The sequence below is a fragment of the Balaenoptera musculus genome, chromosome 3 (genome assembly GCF_009873245.2).
Source record: "Balaenoptera musculus isolate JJ_BM4_2016_0621 chromosome 3, mBalMus1.pri.v3, whole genome shotgun sequence".
Classification (NCBI taxonomy): Eukaryota; Metazoa; Chordata; class Mammalia; order Artiodactyla; family Balaenopteridae; genus Balaenoptera; species Balaenoptera musculus.
In genome coordinates this window covers 26,667,163-26,689,065 of record NC_045787.1, presented here as the reverse complement: position 1 = coordinate 26,689,065, position 21,903 = coordinate 26,667,163, and the positions used below count along the sequence as shown (strand labels likewise).

General features: G+C 41.4%; 1 protein-coding gene across 3 annotated transcripts in view; it reads left to right on the top strand.

Annotated features, from left to right (window-relative positions):
* ADAMTS12 (ADAM metallopeptidase with thrombospondin type 1 motif 12) overlaps nt 1-21,903 on the top strand; it is a 415,782-nt gene that overhangs the window by 333,335 nt on the left and 60,544 nt on the right. For all 3 annotated transcript variants that reach the window (XM_036846885.1, XM_036846887.1, XM_036846886.1), the window contains 2 exons: nt 4,629-4,839; nt 14,100-15,242. In XM_036846885.1, the coding sequence (XP_036702780.1) occupies nt 4,629-4,839; nt 14,100-15,242 (1,354 nt within the window). The remainder of the gene's footprint in view (nt 1-4,628; nt 4,840-14,099; nt 15,243-21,903) is intronic.

The following is a 21,903-nucleotide window of genomic DNA, read 5'->3' as shown; positions in this document are numbered from 1 at the left end:
GTACAGATGAGGACACTAAAGTCTTCACAAAAATTTTCCCAAGTCACTTAGCAATAAGTGGTAGAGTCTAGATTTGAACCTAGATTGGTCTACTGAGAATTCTATGCTGGTGCTAGTACACCTTGTTGCTGCCCAGGATCTCAGGATGAACAGCTTTTGGTAAAATCAGATTCCCAAAATTTACAATATTTCTCACATATTAAAACACAATGAAAATGTTATAAACAAGCAGAAAGTTCTAACTTCAAAGCTAAATCATGCCTGCAAACTCACAAGGGGATTAAAGAAAGGAAATTAAGTTAATTTGCTTTTTTAAAGAATAAATAATAAATGTCGATGACTGTGTTAATATTATTTGTTTTTGAAAGCTTAGTCCAGTAGTTTCCTTGGATATGAATTTCAAGTTGCAATATCTTCCTCTATCACCTAATTTTCATGCTATCTGAGAAGTTCATACCCATCATTCAGAGCTGTCATTTCCCCCTCCTAAAATGATTTCATGTGCAAGATTTAATCTTTTATTTCTGGTTTATTGTCCTTCAGTAATGATTTGTCTCTACATCCAATTTGGACATTCTGTGTTCTTTCCCAAATGGGTACTTAAGACAGATTTTAAAGATTTAATAAAAGCTTCTGGTAATCTAAACATAAGAAATATGTGTTGGGAACTTCCCTGGTGGTGCAGTGGTTAAGAATCCTCCTGCCAATGCAGGGGACAGGGGTTCGATCCCTGGTCCAGGAAGATCCCACATGCCACGGAGCAACTAAGCCTGTGAGCCACAACTACTGAGCCCACGTGCCACAACTACTGAAGCCTGCACGCCCTAGAGCCCGCATGCCGCAACTAGTGGGGTCCGCGTGCCACAACTACCGAGCCTGCGTGCTGCAACTACTGAAGCCTGCGCGCCTAGAGCCCAGGCTCCGCAATAAGAGAAGCCATGGCAATGAGAAGCCCACGCACCGCAGCGAAGAGTAGCCCCTGCTCCCTGCAACTAGAGAAAGCCCACACACAGCAGCAAAGACCCAACGTAGCCAAAAAATTAAAACTAAAAAATTTTTAAAAATATATACATATATTATATATAAAGAAATATGTGTTATATGGTCAATGGCTTTCAGAATGAAAGTCTTGTGCAGCACACTCCAGGATGGAATAGCCTGTCAAGAAAGAAATTCTTTGGTATTGAAAGTGTATCTGACTCCAGAAAGAGGTCACTTGAGTCTCTTCTTTATATGGACCTCTCTCTGAACTTTGGTTTACAGCAAAGTAAAGCTCTGCTAGCCTACAGCTGTGATGGTGCCCAGCATATCCAAATGCTCCATAAACTCTCCAACTCCATAAATTATTTCCACCCTGGCAGCTGCATGTAGGTTTCAATGCCAAAAGAATGGCTCGTGATTTAAATTCAGGTTTCTCAGCCTCAGCACTAGAGCCACTCTGGGCTGGATAATTCTTTGCCGTGGGGGGTGTCCTGTGCATTGTAGGATATTTTGCAGCATCCCTGTTCTCTGCCCACTAGATGCCAAGAGCACACCTCCACCCTCTTCTGTGACAACCAAAAGTGTCTTCAGACATTCCCAAATGTCCCCTGGGGAGGTGGCTGTGGGACTCTCCATTGGTTGAGAACCACCAATCTAAATGAAGGGAATGGGGTCACTGAGACTGGGAAAAGTCCATGAGAGGTGGGAGAGGAATGAGCATGGTGTGCATGGGAGACAGCAAGCAAGCTAGAGAAAATGAGGTGGAATGAACAGGATACGGTGAGAATGTGGATACACTGTGTATAAAGATCAAGGAAGCAATAGTGCCTATATTGTAATAAAGATTGTTATGTTGGAATGTGGAATGCCAATTGAATTGGATTTTGGGATGTACGTAAATGCTATTAGGGAAAAGATTAGTACAAAGATAGTAATTATAAAAATTGATATTTTTAAGGAAATTACTATTCTGAGCAAGAGTTTAACAAATTCAGATTAGGACTTTCAGTTTTCTGAGTAATTAGGGTTAGAAAGAGTTAATTTTTGTAACTTATTGGTTTATTGGTAGTCAGAGCTTCCTGAGCAAGCACTGGTATGGGTGTGGGTAGAAGATACAGATCTTTTGTACTTGATTTCCAAACTATAGTAAACTTTTCCGGGGTAACTACAGGTTCTTTGAGGGTCTCGAAACACACACACACACACACACACACACTTCTGTTTTATACATAATTCATACTAAAACCACAGTGTCCATTGTTTTTGGTAGGAAAATTTAAAGATAAACAATCAAATCCATTTATTTGGTATCACACCAGTGGTTTCTAATCCTGACTTCATATGAAAGTCATCGAAGAACTCTTAAAAAACACTGATACCTTGGCCCTATGCCCAAGAGATTCTGGCCATCCAATATAGCAATGGGGCCTGAACACTGATAACTTTTTTAAAGCTCTCCAGGTGATGATACAGTGAGAATCACTGATAGAGACCCAGTCCTTAGGACTTTTACAAAGTAACTGGAATGATAAGATTGACTAATTGTAGGGACTAACAAAAAATCCAAGACAATGCATGATCAATTATCCAATTGTACGTTAGGTTTGACAGGTGTCATGGACTTCTTGGCAAGAGAAAAATCAATGGCAAAAATGGAAAAAGTCATATTAAGTTGTTGTTGATTCTATGCTGATGAAACCAGAAAGGTTGTCTTATTGGGGGTGAATAAATGGGTGCGCTTGGCCTTTTGTCCTGCTGAGTTCTTTGTGTGTTATATTGTCCTTCTCACCAATCACTCAGAGCATGTAAACAGTCTTCTGTTATAAATCTCCTAGAAGAGGTGTGATTATGGCAGACACTGAAAACAATGAGATGGACAACAGAGAACAATTTGGCAATAGCTCCTGAGTCCTGGGCCTGGAAGACGTTTGCAGGGAAATAAAGAGGATGGGTTTCACTTTAAACTAGGGACAAACATATGCAAGATGTCCCCAGGAGACTGTGGAGGAAATTTCAGAAAGAGAAACAAGGAAGTCTGTTATCACTTTGCAGTGACATAGCAGAAAGCCTTGTACGTAGCAAGTAACTAGATAAATTAGACTTTCAGTCAGCTCACATTTAGGCCCTTCCAGAATGGCATTTGATCTATTCGATAGTGTGTCTGGCCTCCCTTAGAAATGTCAGAGGTAGGACAGAGTAATTAGAATAAGAGACTGGGCATTTATTTGGTGTCATATCATATGGTTCCAATATTAGCTCTTTGTCCACACCAGATGGCCAGATGTTAAACACCAAAGAATAAATAAGTAATCTTACTTATTAACTGAAGATTATAATAGACTTGAGGAAGAGCTTTCTTCTAATATTTTATTTTCTTCTAATATTTTTAACCAGAGATTAAAAGTATAAGAATCAAAGAAGTTCTACCTAAATAAATCCAATATTTTGTAAACATAAGTAATAGTACAAAGTTTAATCTTCTCCAAAATTCAATACTATCTCAAGGTCAGAAGGTTTCCTTAAAATCAGGAATGAAGGAATTCACATGCTGTACTGTTTTCCCATGAAAAACAAATATTCCATTTTATTCCTGCATAGAGGGGTGAATAAGCAGACAATACATCTGTAGCAAAGGTGGACCCAAACCACACTGGGTCAAGACACCTGTTCTGTATTTTGTGTTGAGGAAGATTTGCACAATGATGGGGAAGGAAGAAAAGAGGGGGCTCCGAAGAGGGTTCCTTGCCACTTTCAAAAGCAACTTCTGTGAAACCACTGGACCCACATCCTAGAATCTTGAGCCAATCTTCCATGATAACACGTAGAAAAAGAGCACACATCTTCATTTTTCCATAGAGAATCGAGAATATTAATTTAGCCAACAGTTTCAACTATTCAACTTATCAAGAACAGCTGACAAAAAACGAAATTATTTCATAAGTTTCTTGTTTTTCTACTCCTTTCTTATTAAAGGGACCAGTGAGAATATTAACAGGTAGACTGAAGGAGATGGGGGAGGGGTGGCAATGAAAGCCATGCCCCTGATTGATCATCTCCTAAATAATTGAAAATTTGTAAGTGTTTAAGTACCTGCTTCACACTGAAATAGAAAAACATTCAATTAGGAGCCAGGAGGCTTAGATTCTGATTGGATTCTTTTAGTCAAAAGCAGAAGTCCAAAGAACAATAATTACAAATGATCGAGTTTCTATTATGTCAGGCTCTGTCCTATGCACTGTACATAAACTGTTTCGTTTCATCCACATCACTCATCTAAAGTCAGTGTCGTTACATCCATTTAACATATGTGGAGAGTAAGGCCTACACTTTCCTGAGGTTGCACAACAGAAAACTGGACCTCAGTTTTCTTGACCGAAAAGAGAGGGATTTTTTTTTTTCTTTTTTCCATTTACAGACATCATTACTTAGCATCTACTTATGCCAAGTAGTCTGCTGGCTTCCGGAGCTGTGATTGGACAAGCTAGCCGTGGCCCTGTCCGCAGAGCTCCCTCTGCTGGGATGGAGCATCTTCAGGGACCTCCCAGTTCTGTAATCAGAGCGTCTGCTCCCAGTTTCTTGCCAGTGGCTGAACTGAATGTGTGTCTCCTCCGGGCGATCTTCTCTCACGTGTCCCTGTGTGTCTGCAGGTGGTGGGCAGGGGAGTGGGAAGCATGTTCGGCGACATGTGGGCCCCACGGAGAGAAGAAGCGAACAGTGCTGTGCATCCGGACCGTGGGCTCTGATGAACAGGCGCTCCCGGCGCGCGACTGCCGGCACCTGCTGAAGCCCAAGACCCTCACCTCCTGCAACAGAGACATCTCGTGTCCATCGGACTGGACGGTGGGCAACTGGAGTGAGGTGAGCTCAGGGATCAAAAGGAAGGCCAGCGTTACTCATGCTTCGTCAGCCCCCCACCCAGTCCTCTTCACTAACTAATCCAAAGTGACCCGGGGTAGAAGTGCACAATGGCCAGCGTTTATAACCTCTGGCCTACTTCCTGCGTTTCCCACCTCCCAGTATCCTATCGTGCTTGTTTTCCATTCTCACACAATCTTCCTCTCGCCTGCCCAGTGGTCAAATACCCGCCAGGGATGAGCTGGATCTTGCTCGCTCAGACTCACGACAGATAACTGAAAAATCCTCGGGATTTTTGCTGGCCCATTATTAAACCATTGGTAGCAAATCAGGGCTCCCCCACCTACCCCAAGAGTTGGTTTGTCAAACATTTACTGGTAGTTAGGCTTCATACTAAAAAACCAAAGGCGGGCCACTCTACTTGGCATGATAGACAGTAAGTTTACTTGCCACTTGGAGAAGCCCCTCACATCATCCATCTATTCAATCCTGATCAAGGTTTAGGACATGTAATAGTATTAGCCACATAAATTCAAATAGTGTTGCATTTCCCCAAGATTAATCTGATCTAATTCTCTGCATATAATTAGAAATTCATGGGCTAGGAGGTCATGAAAGACTCCCAGGCTTTAATTTTCTTTGGGTCACCATGGGACCCAGAACTATCAGGCCTTGTGCTCCCAGAGTCTGTAGTAGAAGTAGACCTCTGCTTTCTCCAAGGGTGCTGGAGTCTCCAGGGGCCTTGCTCTGCTTCCCTATGCATATTTCTGTCAGTTACCTAAGGAATGACTAGAAAATAAATGATTTTGTAAAACCAACAGGCCAGAATTGGTCGATGGATGCTGACTTCTTATGAGCTTCCTTGGGAAGCCACATGGTTTCCACAATAATGCTACCATTGACCAGAGTCTTAGGAATTCCTCTCAGACTCACCTTTAGAGAAATGGAGAATATTTGATCCAGGAGAATGCCACAGAAAGTTGATTAGAATTAAGTCTGATGGACAAAGGAGTAATCTGATCCATTTGGATAAGACCTTTGTGTTTAAAGTGCTACTTGATTATAAATAAATGCAATTGCTTTTCATAGCTTATGAAGTATTATCTAAAGAAGAATTCAAAATTTTGTATAAGCAAAGGTTCCATTTCTGAAGATAACTATTTGAAAGCAGAAAACACTCATTTGAATACAGCCATTTTGATAACCTTATTTCCAAAACTATTTCATTAGCTCATAGTCACAGTTTAGGTTTATTTAGTTTCTAATTCTGTACAGAATATTCTCTGGAGCACCTGGGTGAAAATAAAAAAGATATGGTCCCCTTATTGTAAGAACTTATCCAATGGGAGAGCTAGGACCCCAAGAAAGAAAAGACAAAGGTATACACGCAAAGAAAACATACCTACAGCCTAATACAGGCGTGTTACTGATGCGTGTGCACACATCAGTAATAGGCCAGAATGTCCCCCCTGCTGTTCCTGGAAGGTACAGTCACAGCCTGTGGCTGGCCTGACCTGTTGGTCCACTGCCAACCTCGATTGCCGTAAATTACAGTGTTGTCAAAATAAGGCTGAATGGGGTCTTGTGACTGGTCCATTAAATCTGTTTACCAAACGTGCGTTGGCTGCATCCAAAGCAGTTAATAATTCTTGTCACGTAGAATTTACTAATTGCCAGAATCTTCACGTATTTTCAAAGGACTGCAATTACATATTTGGCTGAGGAATTCTTTTCATTGTGTTTGTGTTTCTGGGGAGCAAAATGATGTGCCTAATTGGAGAACAAGGGCCTGAAAAGTTGGCACGATGTGACAAGTACGCAAGTCTGTTGTTCCAAATAGAGGCCACTGCATAGTATAGTGACAGCAGACATGGAATACAGTTTCCAGCGTCCACAGAGAGGCTGAGCCGCTGCCTTCATTCAAGAGATGTCGTCAGGAGAGGTGCTTTTAGTTAAATCAGCATCAAAATATTCATTGAATGGGGTCTTCCTTTCTTCCCTTTGCTGTCTTGCTAATGTCTGTACACATTAGCCCTCTAATGAGCTTTGCTGAAATATGCTGAATGTCTTTGACATTCTATGCTGGGATACTTTTTTAAGAGATGATATAGTAGTGATTCTTGCTACACATAGTATTTATGGTCTGGATTTTGTCTTGAGATCAACATTAATTGATGAAAAGTAGTGTTCCAGCAATACCTGATCACTTGGTCTGTACTGGGCCATTTGGGTCACTCTGGATGAGTCTAAAGCTATAATGTAACTGGGTCAAAAGACCCAAGAACTGTGAGGCTCCTAGAATCCTGTAGAATTGTCCTCCCTGGGCTGACCGAGGTGGAAAGCAGAAGAGGGAAATCCATGAGCTGCCCTTCCCTGTCAAGGTTTTCCAGCTCTGGCAAGCCCTAACTGAGCTAGTGTTAAACCTCTCCCAGCCTTTACTCATTTAGAAAGACAAGAGTTATTGTAAGGTTTGATGATAATCCATGTGAGCCCCTCACATAGTGCCTAGCAAACAGTAAGCATTCACTAAATAGAAACTTTATTATCAGGCAAGAAAACAAGGGTCTGTTTTCCACGCTACTCTAATTTTGCAAGTCTTGTCCAGTCAGTGGCACCCAAGTCCCCTGACAGAATTGATCGGTGGCCCCTGCATTTTCATCTAACTCCCTCCCTGAGCTCAGGGCCATTTTAGGCGGGGAGCGCTGTACGCACAGGGCTTAGAGCCTGCAAGTTTTTCATGAGCCTGCAAAAATGTTTGAGACCTGAGGGGGGGGGGCGGGGAAAGAAAACAACTAATGTATTGTTCCAGTAAAGCAAAGGACACTGCAAAATCAGAAATCAATATTAAATTACATATTAAAAGCAAAGATTTACCAAACATTTAGTATGTATATTAAGCACCTTTATAGGTATTAGCACAGTATCTCACAATGGCCTGATTAGCCCCATTTTATGCGTGAAGGAACTGAGGCATTAGAGATATTTAGAAACTTGTCCAAGGTCGCACAGCCTCCAAGTGATGAAGCTAGGGTTTGAAGGCAGGCAACAGCGCTTTTACTCTGAACGCTGTGGCATAAAGCATCTCAGAAGTCTGCAAAATGTAACAATTTGACAGCTCTCAGTATTCATAAAAAATGTATTATGTTTGGAAACAATTTGTAGATCGGCTTTTCTCACTTTGCTGGAATTCCAGACTCTGCGTAATGATTGCTGAGAAATGAGAGCCACTCATAAATTAAATGAGTTGGCCTCACCAAATATTTATTTTCAAAAGCAAAAGAATAAAAAGCCTTTCAAATTGTTTTTACAGAAGGAGATTATATTTCACTTGAAACTAGAGATGCTTTTTAATATATTTGATGGGCTGTAGGGTGGAACCTCCGAAAGCAGACCTGCCCAGGGTCTGCAAAGATCTTTAATCCACCCTTTTTGTGCCTGACCAAAGCACACAATCAAACAAATGAACAAAGCAATTAATTTGCCCAGCTACTAAGAATGTATTAAGTGCAAAGCTGTTCACTCGGGTGTTGGCTTGCACAAGTGACCAGATAGATTAAATGTTTCACAAACAAGCTCTCCTGGCTCTTCAAACAGAAGGCACTGCAGCAAGTGCCAGTGGCTTATCTATAGCTAAATGAAAAATAAAACAAACAGGCGAACAAAATTCATGTGAAGGCCATAGGAGTTCCTGCAAACTGAAGGGAGACAGAGCATGGAAGGTGAGGAGACATCTCTGAGTCGCTTACCCTCAGTATTTCCTAGATTCATTCAAGGTCCAGGACACTCTTGTGAGGCTGGACACCTGATGCTTTAGCCTCGACCGCCTGCTCTTTTGGCATGGGACCTCGGCAAGTGCCAACATCTCAGTCCTTCCCAGATGTCAGCAGCCCATGCTTTGCCAGGTTTCCTGGAAAACACATGTGAGCACCCTTGTCTGAAACAGCTACTCACAGAAAACCAATTTGGAGCCATGCTGATTCTCTGCATCATGTCTGATTTGTTTTTAATTATCTAGAGTACTGTATTCATTTGCTAGGGCTGCCATAACAAAGTACTACAAACTGGGTGTCTTAAACAATAGAAATGTATTGTCTCACCATTTTTGTAATGTTGACTGAAAATAATGCACAACCTAAAAGTCGAGAGTTATGTTTTATTTGGTGGACAAAACTGAGGCATTAAGCCTGGGACACGGCCTCTCAGGTAGCTCTGAGGGACTGCTCCAAAGAGGTAAGGGACGAGCCAGGATATGTAGGGTTTTGTGTTTTTTTTTAAATTTTTATTGGAGTATAGTTGATTTACAATGTTGTACAAAACAGAAATAGAGTCACAGATGTAGAAAACAAACTTATGGTTACCAAGGGGGAAAGGGAGAGGGATAAATTGGGAGACTGGGATTGACATATATAGGGGTTTTTGTGACAAAGACCAGGTAGTTGGAACATCTAAAGATTACCATTAATTAAAGAAAACCAGATATCTCAAGTTAAGGAATTTAGCACTTTTCTATGTATGGGAAGATGCAGGAGTCTAGGCTCATTGAAAGCATGCCTTTGATGTGCACCTCAGCTATCTCCAGCCAGGATCCTATTCTTCCCCATCCTGAGTCCCCTCAGGGCTCACCATCGGCCGGCTGTAGTGGCTTGACAGCTGCAACATCCTTTGTTTACTGATATGGCAGGCAACATTTTTCATTCACAGCAACCAGAAGTCCAAGATCAAGGTGTGTGGGCAGAGCTTGCTCCTTCTGGGGGCTGTGAGGGAGAATCTTTTCCATGCTTTTCTCCTAACCCCCAGTGCTTTGCTCATAATCTTTGGTGTTTCTTGGCTTGTAGATGCATCACCTTCATCTCTGCTTTCATCTTCACGTGGCATTGTCTCTATATGTGTGTCTCTGTATCCAAATTTACTCTTTCCATGAGGACAATGGTCAGTTTGGATTAGGGCCCAACCTAGTGACCTCATTTTAACTTGATTACCTCTGTAAAGACCCCATCTCCAAATAAGACCACATTCTGACGTATGAGTGAAGAGGGTGAGCCAGAGTTAGAACTCTAGTATATCTTGTTTGGAGGGGACACAGTTCAGCCAATAACAGGTACCTAAGGGTTTTAGCTTACTTTCAAAATGGTTTTAGTATGAGGTCCAATCATTCATTTATAAATTCCTGAGACTATGCATTAAATGTTTTTATGCCCAAAGCATTAGCTGTTTCCCTGCTCATCCCTTTAGCCCAAGCTCTCTGAGAAACCTCAACTGTGGTTTTGAATAAACTCTCTCTTAGCACTACAGCTCTGAGCCAACTGGGGGTCCCCCCCACTGCACAGTGCACCTCGGATGGATAGAGTTGACTAATTTAGCAGCAGACCTCTTTCTCAGTGGGCTCCCCCCAGAGACCTTAATCTAAGATTGATGGCAAATGAGGGCAAGATAACTCCCAGGGAGGACATAAACAGATTGACAAGCTATTTGCCTGGTACCAGGTTCAAAATTATAAGGTAAGGGTGTAAGATAATCCTAGCGGAAATTGGTTTTGAGAATCCTGAAACTACCAGTTGAGATGAGTTCTAAGTGTGGCTTTGTGTCCTGCATTTATCTCATCTGAAGGGTTTGACAGCTTCTAAGGAGATAAACACAGTTGGAAGATGTACTGGAAGAAGCATGGGCTGAAGGCACAACAACACTGCTTGTTTTGCTGTGACTATGAGAAAAGGCAACTGAGTTTTTAGGCCCAATATACTTGGTAGATAGTTAACACTGACCCTCTCACTGGGCACAATATGGCCCAATGTGAAGGAATGGCATCCATCCATTATTTGAAAGATTCCGTGTCTCCTGAGTAAGGAAAGCAGATGGGAATGAATGGTAGGTGGAAAACATATAAACTCTTCCAGACCCAGGTATCCATTCATGAAGTTTTGAATTGCCATTTTGGAATGGGGCAATAGTTACAGATCATCTGCTTTTTCAAGAGAAGCTAAAAACCTGGAGTTTTAATATGACATCTGCTCATTTTTAAATGTTGGCCACTAATTTGGTGTTTGTATTTTGTTTGTTTGCTTGTTTGTTTTGAGGTTGAGCAGACCAAAGAATACATGCCAATGGGCCACATGTAGCCCTTAGGCTGCCACTTTGGCATTTCTGTTCTAGAATAATCTTCTGTTTTGAAAGATCAAAAGCTAATGTATTTTAATTAAGCAACCACCTAGATAGTGATTATTTACTCCTGCTTTATTCTTTTAGGCTGAACAAGTTCACAGTGAATAAGATTATTTAATACTTGTAATTTGTAAATTAAAAATAAAAAACTTATCCATCTATTAGTCCTAGGAAACCTGAATCTAAAAGAAAATCCAGCAATAAACCCATGGGATATATGGGCCTTTACAGGTGTCTTCTAGACTTGTGCCTTCAACTGCTTTACTCAGACACCTGCTCACTTCACAGCATGCCCTAAGACAGGTCCGTGTGTCAGTCTGTGCTTCACAAGGATAGCAGAAATTGGGGACCCCCATGCCCTTTGTTATTACTATTACTATTGTTATTATCAGCATCAATATTATAACAGTGATAATAATAACTTCCAATTCCCAATTTCTTCTATATATTATGTACTATGTTAAGGTTGTTTTCTTGTATAATATTCACAGCAGCCTGGAAAGGTGAGTATTACTTTCAATTTCTAGATGAGGAAGCACTGAGGCTTAGTCCCTGCATCATGCATGGAGTTAATAATGGCATATTGAGGGCTTTAAGCTATTTCTTACAGGTTTTATAGCTCTTTTACTTCATAGTTCAACATGAGGTGGAGGGCACACACCCATATATTTTTGGATTTTTAGAAATGCTTGTAAAGTTGTACAGTAAAGTCTGTGGGTATTAGGGGCATTGCAAATCAAAATAAACAAAAAAAAGGGAAAGAAAAGAAAAATCAAAGAGTTTCCTACTATGAGCTTTGTCTACTCTGACATTTCTTGGAAAGAAAACCCAAAGCAGAGTACAGCTGCAGCTTGAGAATAGTTGGCGTTAGTGCTAGCAAGGTCCTCATTTATGAATCACCTCTTGATCAGAGCCTACCTGAGGTTGCCATCGTGGAAATACGTTCAGACATACATGGAGGATTATTTGGTTAGACTGATACATTTTTACAAAGTGGAGATTTGAAAACCCTAGGAGATGGGATCAGAATGTAACAAGTGGAGAAGTGACTCAGGATGACTAAAATGGATGGAGCATCAAGTGTCTCCATACACAAGAAGAGCAGAAATACTGTAGTAAACCAGGAAAATAAATACCCCCAGCCTGCCTGTCCCAGGCTCCAAAGTGAAGTGAGTCGTGGAAAGTGCTGGAAGAAACCATTTCCTCACCACTGAGATCTGAGAGCTTTAGCTGGTAGTCTCCATTTGGTAGGAAATAAGTGTGCATTTCTTGGTCCATGAAGCACTGTTCCCACCAAAGATTAATATTATTATATCAGAACTTGGAAGTTCAGTCTTAGAACTGGGCATTTGAGTGTTTGTTGACATCTTAAACTCACAGCTTTATTGGTTGACCCCAAACCTGCAGTTGAACATTCCCTGAGCTGCACAGTCTTCTGTGCTCACGTGTCTCTCCTGCTTTTCAAATATGCTGATTTCAACAGAGCTATCATACATCAGTGAGTGATTATGCTGGATTGGAACAAAGTAAAGAGGGAAGTTATTTTCCAATACAGGGGAAATTGAAAACAGGACTTGAGAAGGCGAGAAGTTCAAGCTGAAAAATGCATAAGTTCACAGGGAGAAGAATTTTCCCATTCCTGATTATTTTCCAAGTAGAACAGTCATGTAATAAATATGTAGTAAGTGATCATTGTATCCCAAGAACTATCCTGGAATTCAGTTATGGATAAGAAACAGTTTCTGCCTTTGGGTAAATTTTCAGACATCAAAAGTTTGGTTAAGTCAATAAGTGAATTCAGTAGACAAACTGCTTTCCACTGTGCTGTGCTAGGGTTTTTTTTTGTCGGTGGGGAGGGGCATGGAATTAATCTAATTCTTACTCTGCCACTGACTTAGAGCCTTTCAAGCAGGTTCCTGGGTGTCAGCTTCCTCCTCTCTTGTAAGAGATGGAATAATAATTCCAGCCTTGTAAATCTCACAGCCCTATAAATCTCACAGGGCTCATATTCACAGGGTATCACACAGAATAATGGCTGTGAAGCCCTTTGAAATCCAGGAAACATTATGTAGTCCCCATCTTCAAGAAAGCTACTTTAGGGTCAGAGATGTAAGACAGATGAATGTGAAACAGTCAGCACAGACTCCTGAACAGTCCATGTTCAAGAACCAGTATTTGGCGGATAACTTAAAATGTCATTGGAAAGGAAGGCTAAAAATGGAGCAGTTTGGTAAAAATACGGATTTTTTTCAAAATATCAAGAAATTTAGTGTTATGTAGCAACTATGTGTGGTTTGCAGCTGCTAAGACTGATGACATAGTCTTTACCATGAATCCTGAGAAATGACTGTCCTGTTAGGTTTCCCCCAAAGGCAGTCTAGCTGCCTGTGCCCTACAGAGCCTGGAGGGACCACTAGGGAGGGGGACCTGCCACGGCGTCCATGTGTGTATCAGCGCCATGCTACAGGACTCCCTAACTCTTTGGAAATGGTATCTCCCCACCTTTGGTTAACTACCCACCTTTAAATTTCATAAAAGGTCCTGGATCTGTATACATGTGTGAGTATGGTTATTGTCTAGCTTTTAATCTGAGTCCATCTGACACAGGCAAGAAAATGGAGCTTAGGATGCCTGAGTGAGGCTATGTGGCTATATGGATATAAAGGGAAAGGCTCATATCATGAAATTAATAGATTCCAAAAAATACGTAAACAGTTTACATTAATTTAATAGCATCAAACCCTAGGGAAGATAATATTACTATCTCTTTTTTAAAATTAGGTGATCTGTTTAAATCATTGCACTCTTTGTGGATCTACTATCCAACAGTCATAGCCCAGGGAGACTTCAGTTTTACTATTTCATGGTTTGCATTTTCAGTTTGTGATAGGTAAATGGTTAGTCCTGAGCCTTAGCTGGTCTCCCGGAGATACATATTTCCATGGGAAACTAAAATTGCACAGAAACCATATACAAAGATAGAGAACGATTTTAGCTGCACAGTTCAGTTTCTACTGGGCCTGTCCTGATTTGCCATAAACCTTAGCATGAGAACCAACACATCTTTCCACCAAACTAGACTAATAGCCGTCTCTCTTTTCCAGTGTTCTGTTTCCTGTGGTGGCGGAGTGCGGATTCGCAGTGTCACGTGTGCCAAGAACCACAATGAGCCCTGCGACGTGACAAGGAAACCCAATAGCCGAGCTCTATGTGGCCTCCAGCAGTGCCCATCTAGCCGGAGAATTCTAAAACCCAACAAAGGCACAATTTCCAATGGGAAAAAGCTACCAACAACTGACCCATTCAAGCCCATCCCTCCAACTACACCTAGTCCTAGGGTGCTGACTACACCCAGTCCTAGGGTGCTGACTACACCCACAGTGCCTGGGCCTGTGAGCACAAGTGCTCTGACAATCAACAGCCCTGGTCCTACCACAGCCTCCAAAGAAGTAGACCTGGATGGGAAGCAGTGGCAGAATAGTTCAACCCAAACTGAACTGGACTCCCATTATGTCATTTCCACTGGAAGTACTTCCCAGCCCATCCTCACTTCCTGGTCTTTGAGTACCCAGCCAAATGAAGAGAATGTTTCCAATCCAGACACTGGTCCCACCTCAGAGGGAGACCTGGTAGTCACAACAATGAGTGGTTCTGATTTGTCAACTTCCAGCAATCCTGTGACATGGCAGGTGACTCCATTTTATAATCCCTTGACCAAAGAGCCAGAAATGGAGATTCACAGTGGCTCAGGGGAAGACCGTGAACAACCTGAGAACAAAGATGAGAACAGCTCTGTGACATGGACCCAGATCAGAGTACCTGGAAGTGATGCTCCAGTGGAAAGAAGTACAGAAATGCCACTTGGACCTCCGCCAACACCTTATCTTAGAGGGGCACCCCTGTGGCCACCCTTCAGCACAGTGTCGGAAGGACTGGTGCCCAGCCAAAGGCCCACCACTCTCAAAAATGGTGCACCCAGAGCTGAAGGGATGGTCACTGAAAAGCCAGCTGACACTCCACTCCCTCTGGGAGGAGACCACCAGCCAGCATACTCAGAAAAGCCAGTATACCATCACCCCCGAGAACTTCCAAGCAACACAAATCTAACACAGAGTTCCGGACCAGTCCTGACCGAGGAAGATGCAACAAGTCTGATTGCTGAAGGGTTTTTGCTGAATGCCTCGGATTACAAGCAGCTCTCAACGGGCCGCAGCCCTGTGTACTGGACCGTTGGAAACTGGAGCGAGGTAGGAGTTCTATTTCTTACCCAGGCCTGATTCTATATGGAAATTAGCTAGGGGTGTTGCATTCCAAATTTCAAAATGGACTTGTGTAAAACATAGTCTAATGTACAAAAAAGGGAAGCAAACAGGTCCATGCCCTCACCTCCCTCTTCACCTCCTTAACTCCAAAAATGAAAGAAAAAAAAAAAAATCCAGGGAAGGAGAACAAATGTAGTGAGATATAGTGAAAAGAACCTAGAACTAAATCAGGAGACCTGAGTCAGCCAGCTGTGTGACAGTGGAGAATTCAGTCTGTCTCTCTGAGCCTGCTTTTGATCTACAGAACAGTGGAACTAGTGTAGATCACCGCTCCTCTCCAGTGTCCCTTCCAGCTACAAACTGTAATGATGCTGTGAAGAGGGACCACTGGAAGGACCTGAGTTCATATTTCATTCAGAAAACCAGTGTTGAGACTCTGGTTTAAACCTGTCAAGCAATCACAATTGGAATGGAAATCTATGACAAATTTCTTTAAAAGAATTCTATAGCTCACTGTATCAAGCATTTCTTTTCTTTTTGGACTCAGTGTTTGCCTGTATTAAAAAAAAATTCTTTTTGGATTATTAAAAGGATTAGAAGATAGAGGAAGAAGGAAATAAACATGATGACAAAGCATTGGTCCCTGTTTTCAGGTTTGAGGAATTTGGCTAGATATTTGTTTCTCCATTTCTAGAACTAATTACATCCTTTGAAGCATCAAAATCATTTCTCACCCACTTGAATTTTGAATGCACAGTATTTGAACTTGTTAAAAATAACTTGACAATGCAAAAGAGGACTTTGTGGCAAAATAGTCACATGTTGATGTCATTCAGCATTTTTGATGACAATGCATGACTCATCTCTCTAGCTAAAAAGAAGTGTTAACAGCTAATATAAAATAACAATATATTTCATTTATGAAGCATGTTAATTTCCAAACCACTTCCATATGTAGTCTACTATTTTCTCTTTTTGACAGTCCTGGGGAGTAGGTAGGGTCTTGTTTATACCAATTTATGTAGAGAAAAACTAAGATTTTTAACAGTTAAGTAACTTGTCTATGGACATGTCAGTTGGATGATGAATCTTCTAAATCTTTCTGCTCTTATCTGCTGTCTCTCTAGTGAATTTCAGTACCAATCAACAATTTAGCTGTATAAAATTCTTTTGTGTAAATTAATCAGCATCATTGGTCCTGAAATTGACTATACTGGCCAAAAAAAAAATAGGTGTATTCAAACTTCCAAAATTTTTTGTTTGCATTTGAACTCTGTTTCACATTGATTTACTTTGATTTCTAAAGTGAAATCACATTCATTTCATTTTCTGTCAATGGAGGGGCATCTTATTATCCCCATTTGGAAGTAAAGAATCCAGGTTCAGGAGGAGAAAAGATTTTCATGCTTAAGAGTAATCCAATTTGTTGAAAAAAAGGAGAGGAGTGGGTCTCATGATCCCTGACATTTTAGTCAGGTTTCTTTCCATTAGGAAAGTCCTAGTGGGCTCTTAATGATGAGGAGGATGTTGGCAATGAACATCTATAAAATGTGTGCCATGCTTTATAGCATGATTTTATGCTAATTCACATGCATTCATGTGAATGCGTGAATCCTCACTACAGCCCAAGGAGATTGGTAATATTGGCCCCCATTGTAGAGATAAGGAAACTGGAGCTGAAAGGTGAAGTAGCTAGCCAGAATCACACACGCTCATGAGTGACACGGCAGGGATTTGAACCCAAGCAGACAGACTTCATAGCCTATGATCCATTGCTTTGCAAATCAGAAAACATCACCACTCTCTCTACCTTCTGCTATTTTTCTTTCTTCTTTGGTCATATGACATAAAAACAATGCCAGTTATGTGGTGACCCTGGGTAGACAGATGAGAAAATCACATAGTTCACAAGAAGGTACTTAAAATAACATTGAGGGCTCCGTGGTTACTTTTGAGTTCACAGGGGCAAATGGTGCCTATAAGGTCACTGCAGTGGGTTCAGCCTAGATATTTTGAAATAAAAATGTTCTGTTTAGGTTTTATGAATGATATCCTTTTAAGTAGTACCACCCAAAGGTATCTTTCTTTCCAAAAGCGTGGGGACAGATAAATAGGCTTATTGTTCTGCATCCAAGAAAGCAGTCTGGACAGTGTGTCCATACTCAAAGACAAAGAGAACAAGTTATGGAAACTGAGGCTACTAGATAATTTGTAGGATTTTGTTAATTAGCCAATGGAGATGAAGTCTGAAAGTACCTACCATTAAAGACACTGTGGGCCTTGAGAAGAATACAAGCTAGCTCAAACATAGTGTGAAAGTGTAGATGATAAAAGGCATATGTATGGGATCAATATCAGAATAAAGTATGAATGACATGTGTACAGTATGTGTACGTAATTAGAAATCACACACACACACAGAGGCTAGGCTGTTGTTAACAAATAGAGCCAAACAAGTTATGGTTCGCCAGAACTTGATTTCTCACTCAGCATAATAATACAAGGTGATTCCATGTCTGCAGTGGTGGTAGTAGAAAATGATGCTGGGAATCCAGTCTGACAATGGCTCTGCCATCCTCCCATCTTCAAATTTGCCCTGGGGTCACCATTCTAGTCACAGTCAGAAAGAGAAAAGAGCACAGAGGCACTCCCATGGGAGGTTTTATGGGCCAAGCCTAGAAGGGGCACTTATCAATTCTACTCACATTCCATTGTCTAGAAATCAGTCATATGACTAAACCAAACAGCAAGGTGGATGGAAAATGTAATCTAATTGTGCACCCAGGAAGAAGAGGAAAAAGGAATATAGTGAGTATCTAGCAGTCTCTGCCACTGAATGACACGGCCCACTGTGGGTTTTAGGTAGCTCATCCTGGAAGCAGTGAGGATGAGGGATTTGACCTGTTGGGAGGATACTGCAGTAGTCCAGATGAGGAATGAGAACTAGGACAAGAATGCTTGGGATGAAGAAGGGAAGGTAAACTCAGGAGTCACTGAGAACTTAAAATCAGCAGGACTTTGTGAAGAACTGAACGTGGGGTATGGAGAGGAGAGAGGAGAGGAGGAGTTTGTCATGACTATTCTGTTGGAATCTTGGGTGTCTGTTGGGTGATGCTCCTATAAACTGAGATATAGTACAATGTATGGGAAGAGTAAGTTTCAAAAGAGACAAAGAAAGGAAGGATGATGAGTTCAGTTACAGATCAAGTTTAGTTGATAGGACTGTGGGATATCCAAAGGATAACCAGCAGGTGTTTGTGTGTATGGGTCTGAGGTTCTTGAGAGAGGTGAAAACTGGAGATAAAATTTGGTAGCCATGATCAATAGGTAGAAGTTAGAACCTTGGAAGTGAATGAGGTCACCCAAGCACAGCCTGTAGGCCGCAAAGAGGAGTGGTCCAGGGTTGGGACTCTGGAAAACACCAACATTTTAAGGAGCTGGCTGACAAAGAGATTCCATGTGAAAGACTGGTAAGGAACAGTCTAATATTTAAGGCTTAAATCAAGAAATGTGGTGCCACAGACATCTAGGAACATGAAGACTGACAGTGGACCTAATGGATCTTACAATTAGAAGGTCACTGGTGACTTTGGGGAGAACATTTATAGTATTGAGATGGAAGGAGATACCAAAGTGCAGCCCAAAGGAGAGACCCTTTCGGAGGCTATCACAGTTCTCAGATGGGACAGTCCCCACATTAGGGCTGTTAATAAAGATGGACAGCTCTTCTGAGTCCACAAATTCATACAAAAGTTTCATTAAAAAGTAGCTTTAGGATGACCCAGAAATTAGTTTCCTTTCCCATACTCTTATGTAAATGTGTTTTAATGCTTTTGTCCTGAGGATATTTAATACATGTTAATTGTTAATTGATCTAATGAGAAGTTACTATATCCAAATAAACTAAACCTAAATAAAAGTACCTATCAACCCTGATGACTGTTTGAGCCCAGAGGTTAACGGACGCATTTTGATTTTAGTAGATCAAGATACAAAAATTAATTCTATCTCATGTCATATCTTTGACTTTGACAGAAATAAAGTCTCTTATTGAATACATCATAGCTCACCAAAAATTTGGCAACCGTGCTGGAGCCATTGAGAGCTATTAATTCTAGGCAGTTTGGCTGGAAAGGGGGAATTGGCCCAGATTGCAGAGGTTTGTAAAGCTACAAGGATATTACAAGAACAGAGTTCCACATTTGGCAGGAGTCCCCTTCATGACAGGGCTTGGTGCCTGCCCCCTTTATGCATCTTTTGAGACAAAATGTTTAATACACAGAATTGTCTGAGAGTTTCAGGATTCAGAATGAAAACTTTGGGTTTTGAGTTTCCCACTCTCCCCTGATTTTTTATTTTACCCATATCTGAAGTTGTTTCTTTAGGATTGTCCCTCCCTATAATGGCATCACTGGCCACTCAATCACCACACCTTAGGAACCCCAGGATCACCACTGGTATCAGTCTTCCCTTGTCCTACTAGAAAAACCCTAACAGTTTTTCAAGTCTGTGTCATCTCATCATTTCTGTCATCTCCTCTTCATTTCCTGTCAGTTTAGGCTCAGGAGTTTCCAATCTAACGGTGGGAGGCAGCTGGAAAAGAGTAGGGATGCTTTTGTCTGTTACAATGATGGGGGACGGGGGCTGCTACCAGTATTCAGTGTCTGAGAGCCAAAGACAAGGAGGGTCCTGTGACATTGAGGGAAGTCCAAAATACCAATAGTGCCCCAATAGTCGAGAATGGAGAACCCTTGGTTACTACTCTTGTTAGGACTCTTGCCTTTGCCCTTACTGGTCTGGGCACTTCCACTCTCTCTCCTCCCCAATGCTTTCCATACGTCGTCACAAGAGATGTAAGACTGCCATATTACTCTTCTGAACGGAATTTTCTAATCATTCCAAACTCCTGATCACAAATCATTAATGTCTCTCCGTTACATATCAGATAAAATCCACTCTAATATCCAACAACCTTCAGGTCCTCGAATAATTCCGCTTTCAACATACTACCTCCTATGACTTCATCCATCGTAAGCTTCACCAAATCTAAACTGCTCAGTTTCCACTAAACCTGCTCGTCTCAGTTCAATGCCTTTGTTTATGCTGTTTCCTCTGCCTGGCATTTCCTTCTCTTTCTCCTTTTTGTCCTTTTACGTTCTACCTGTTCTTCAGTATCAAGCTTTGAGCTTCTTCTTCCATAAAGCCTTTCCTGCTCTTTCAGATTGGAAGTATTGTCATTTCTAAAGTTCCTTAGCATTCGATCTGAAATTTCTCTCTCTGTGTCCTCCCTTTCTGTCCTGTGTTGAAGGGGTGTTCATGTCCCCCAGCATACACAGCATGTTCCTCTAACTACCTGTGATTTTGAAAATTACTAAAGAATTGATATAAAAACCGAGTTAACACTGTAAATAGACATAAATCTAGAAAGCAGATGTTCTGGGTTTGAGTATTGGCTCCATCATTTACTAACTGTATGTTCTCACTTCACCCATTTCCTCATCTTTAAAATGAGGATGATGACGATGCCTGATTCATAAGATTGTTATGAGATGAAAGGAATAACTATGTGTAGGAGAGTGTCAGGCACATAGGAAGTACTCAGTAAGCATTGGCTTTGATATCTATTTATAAGACAGAAAATGTAGGTGCTTCACAGTATGCATGGGCGTGGATCTCATTTTGACAGAAGATCACCTCTCATCAAATTGCCTCCTCATTCAGTCGGATCCCTTGGGCCAGTCAGTGAAATGTATGCTGTGCAGTCCTGTAAATGGAAGTGACAGTAAAATTTTCCACAGCCTTTCACAGCAGTTTTCGCAGGATTCTGATGTAGCCCTGCACATCAGTTCCTGTTCTGAACACCCCCAAACCTGCTCCTTGACCTGGTAAATCGGTTGTCACAGGGTCACTAGCTGTAACGAGGGAGAAAGTTCCCAGAACAAGCAAGTTGTCCCTTCTGCCTCCTTAGGGTCCCCCTCTCTTCTCTGACCCCCACCCCCCACTGCACTCCTAATTTGAAACTAACTTAAGAGACAATCAGTGGAATCCCCTTTTACTTACTGCCTTCCATGGACATCCTCCTGTCAGCTTCACCTTTGGACTCATTTGCTGTCTAAATAGAAATTGTCAAAAAGGAATTAAACAAATGTCTACTCACAATATCTGAATCTAACAGGACTAGATTCAGAGCTCCAGAGACATGTGTTTATTTACAACATAAATATGGTACAAAGAACTGTAGACATCACTTGTGATGTACCAGGGTCATCAGTAGGCTGGGAATTTGGTCTCACTAGCTCCTGTCCTGGGTTTGGGGCAAACGTCATGTTTTTCTCCATGTCGTAATGTGAAATTAACATTGTACTGTCTGTGTGACCTTAAGCATGACTGCTAAGCTCTCTGGGCCCCGGAAATCTGGAAAGTGGGACTCATAACGCTGACCTTGCAGGTATGCTATGTTTAATAGGTAACATTTGTAGAGCACTCACTTTGTGTGTGAATTACCTCTGTTGTTCTCACAGCAACTTAATAACTGAGGTCTTAGTGTTATCACCAGTTTCACATGCTAGGGAAGTTTGGAAACTGCAAAAGATTGCACAATTAGTCAGCTGCAGAATTATAATTGTATCCTGAGTCTCAGAGGTTA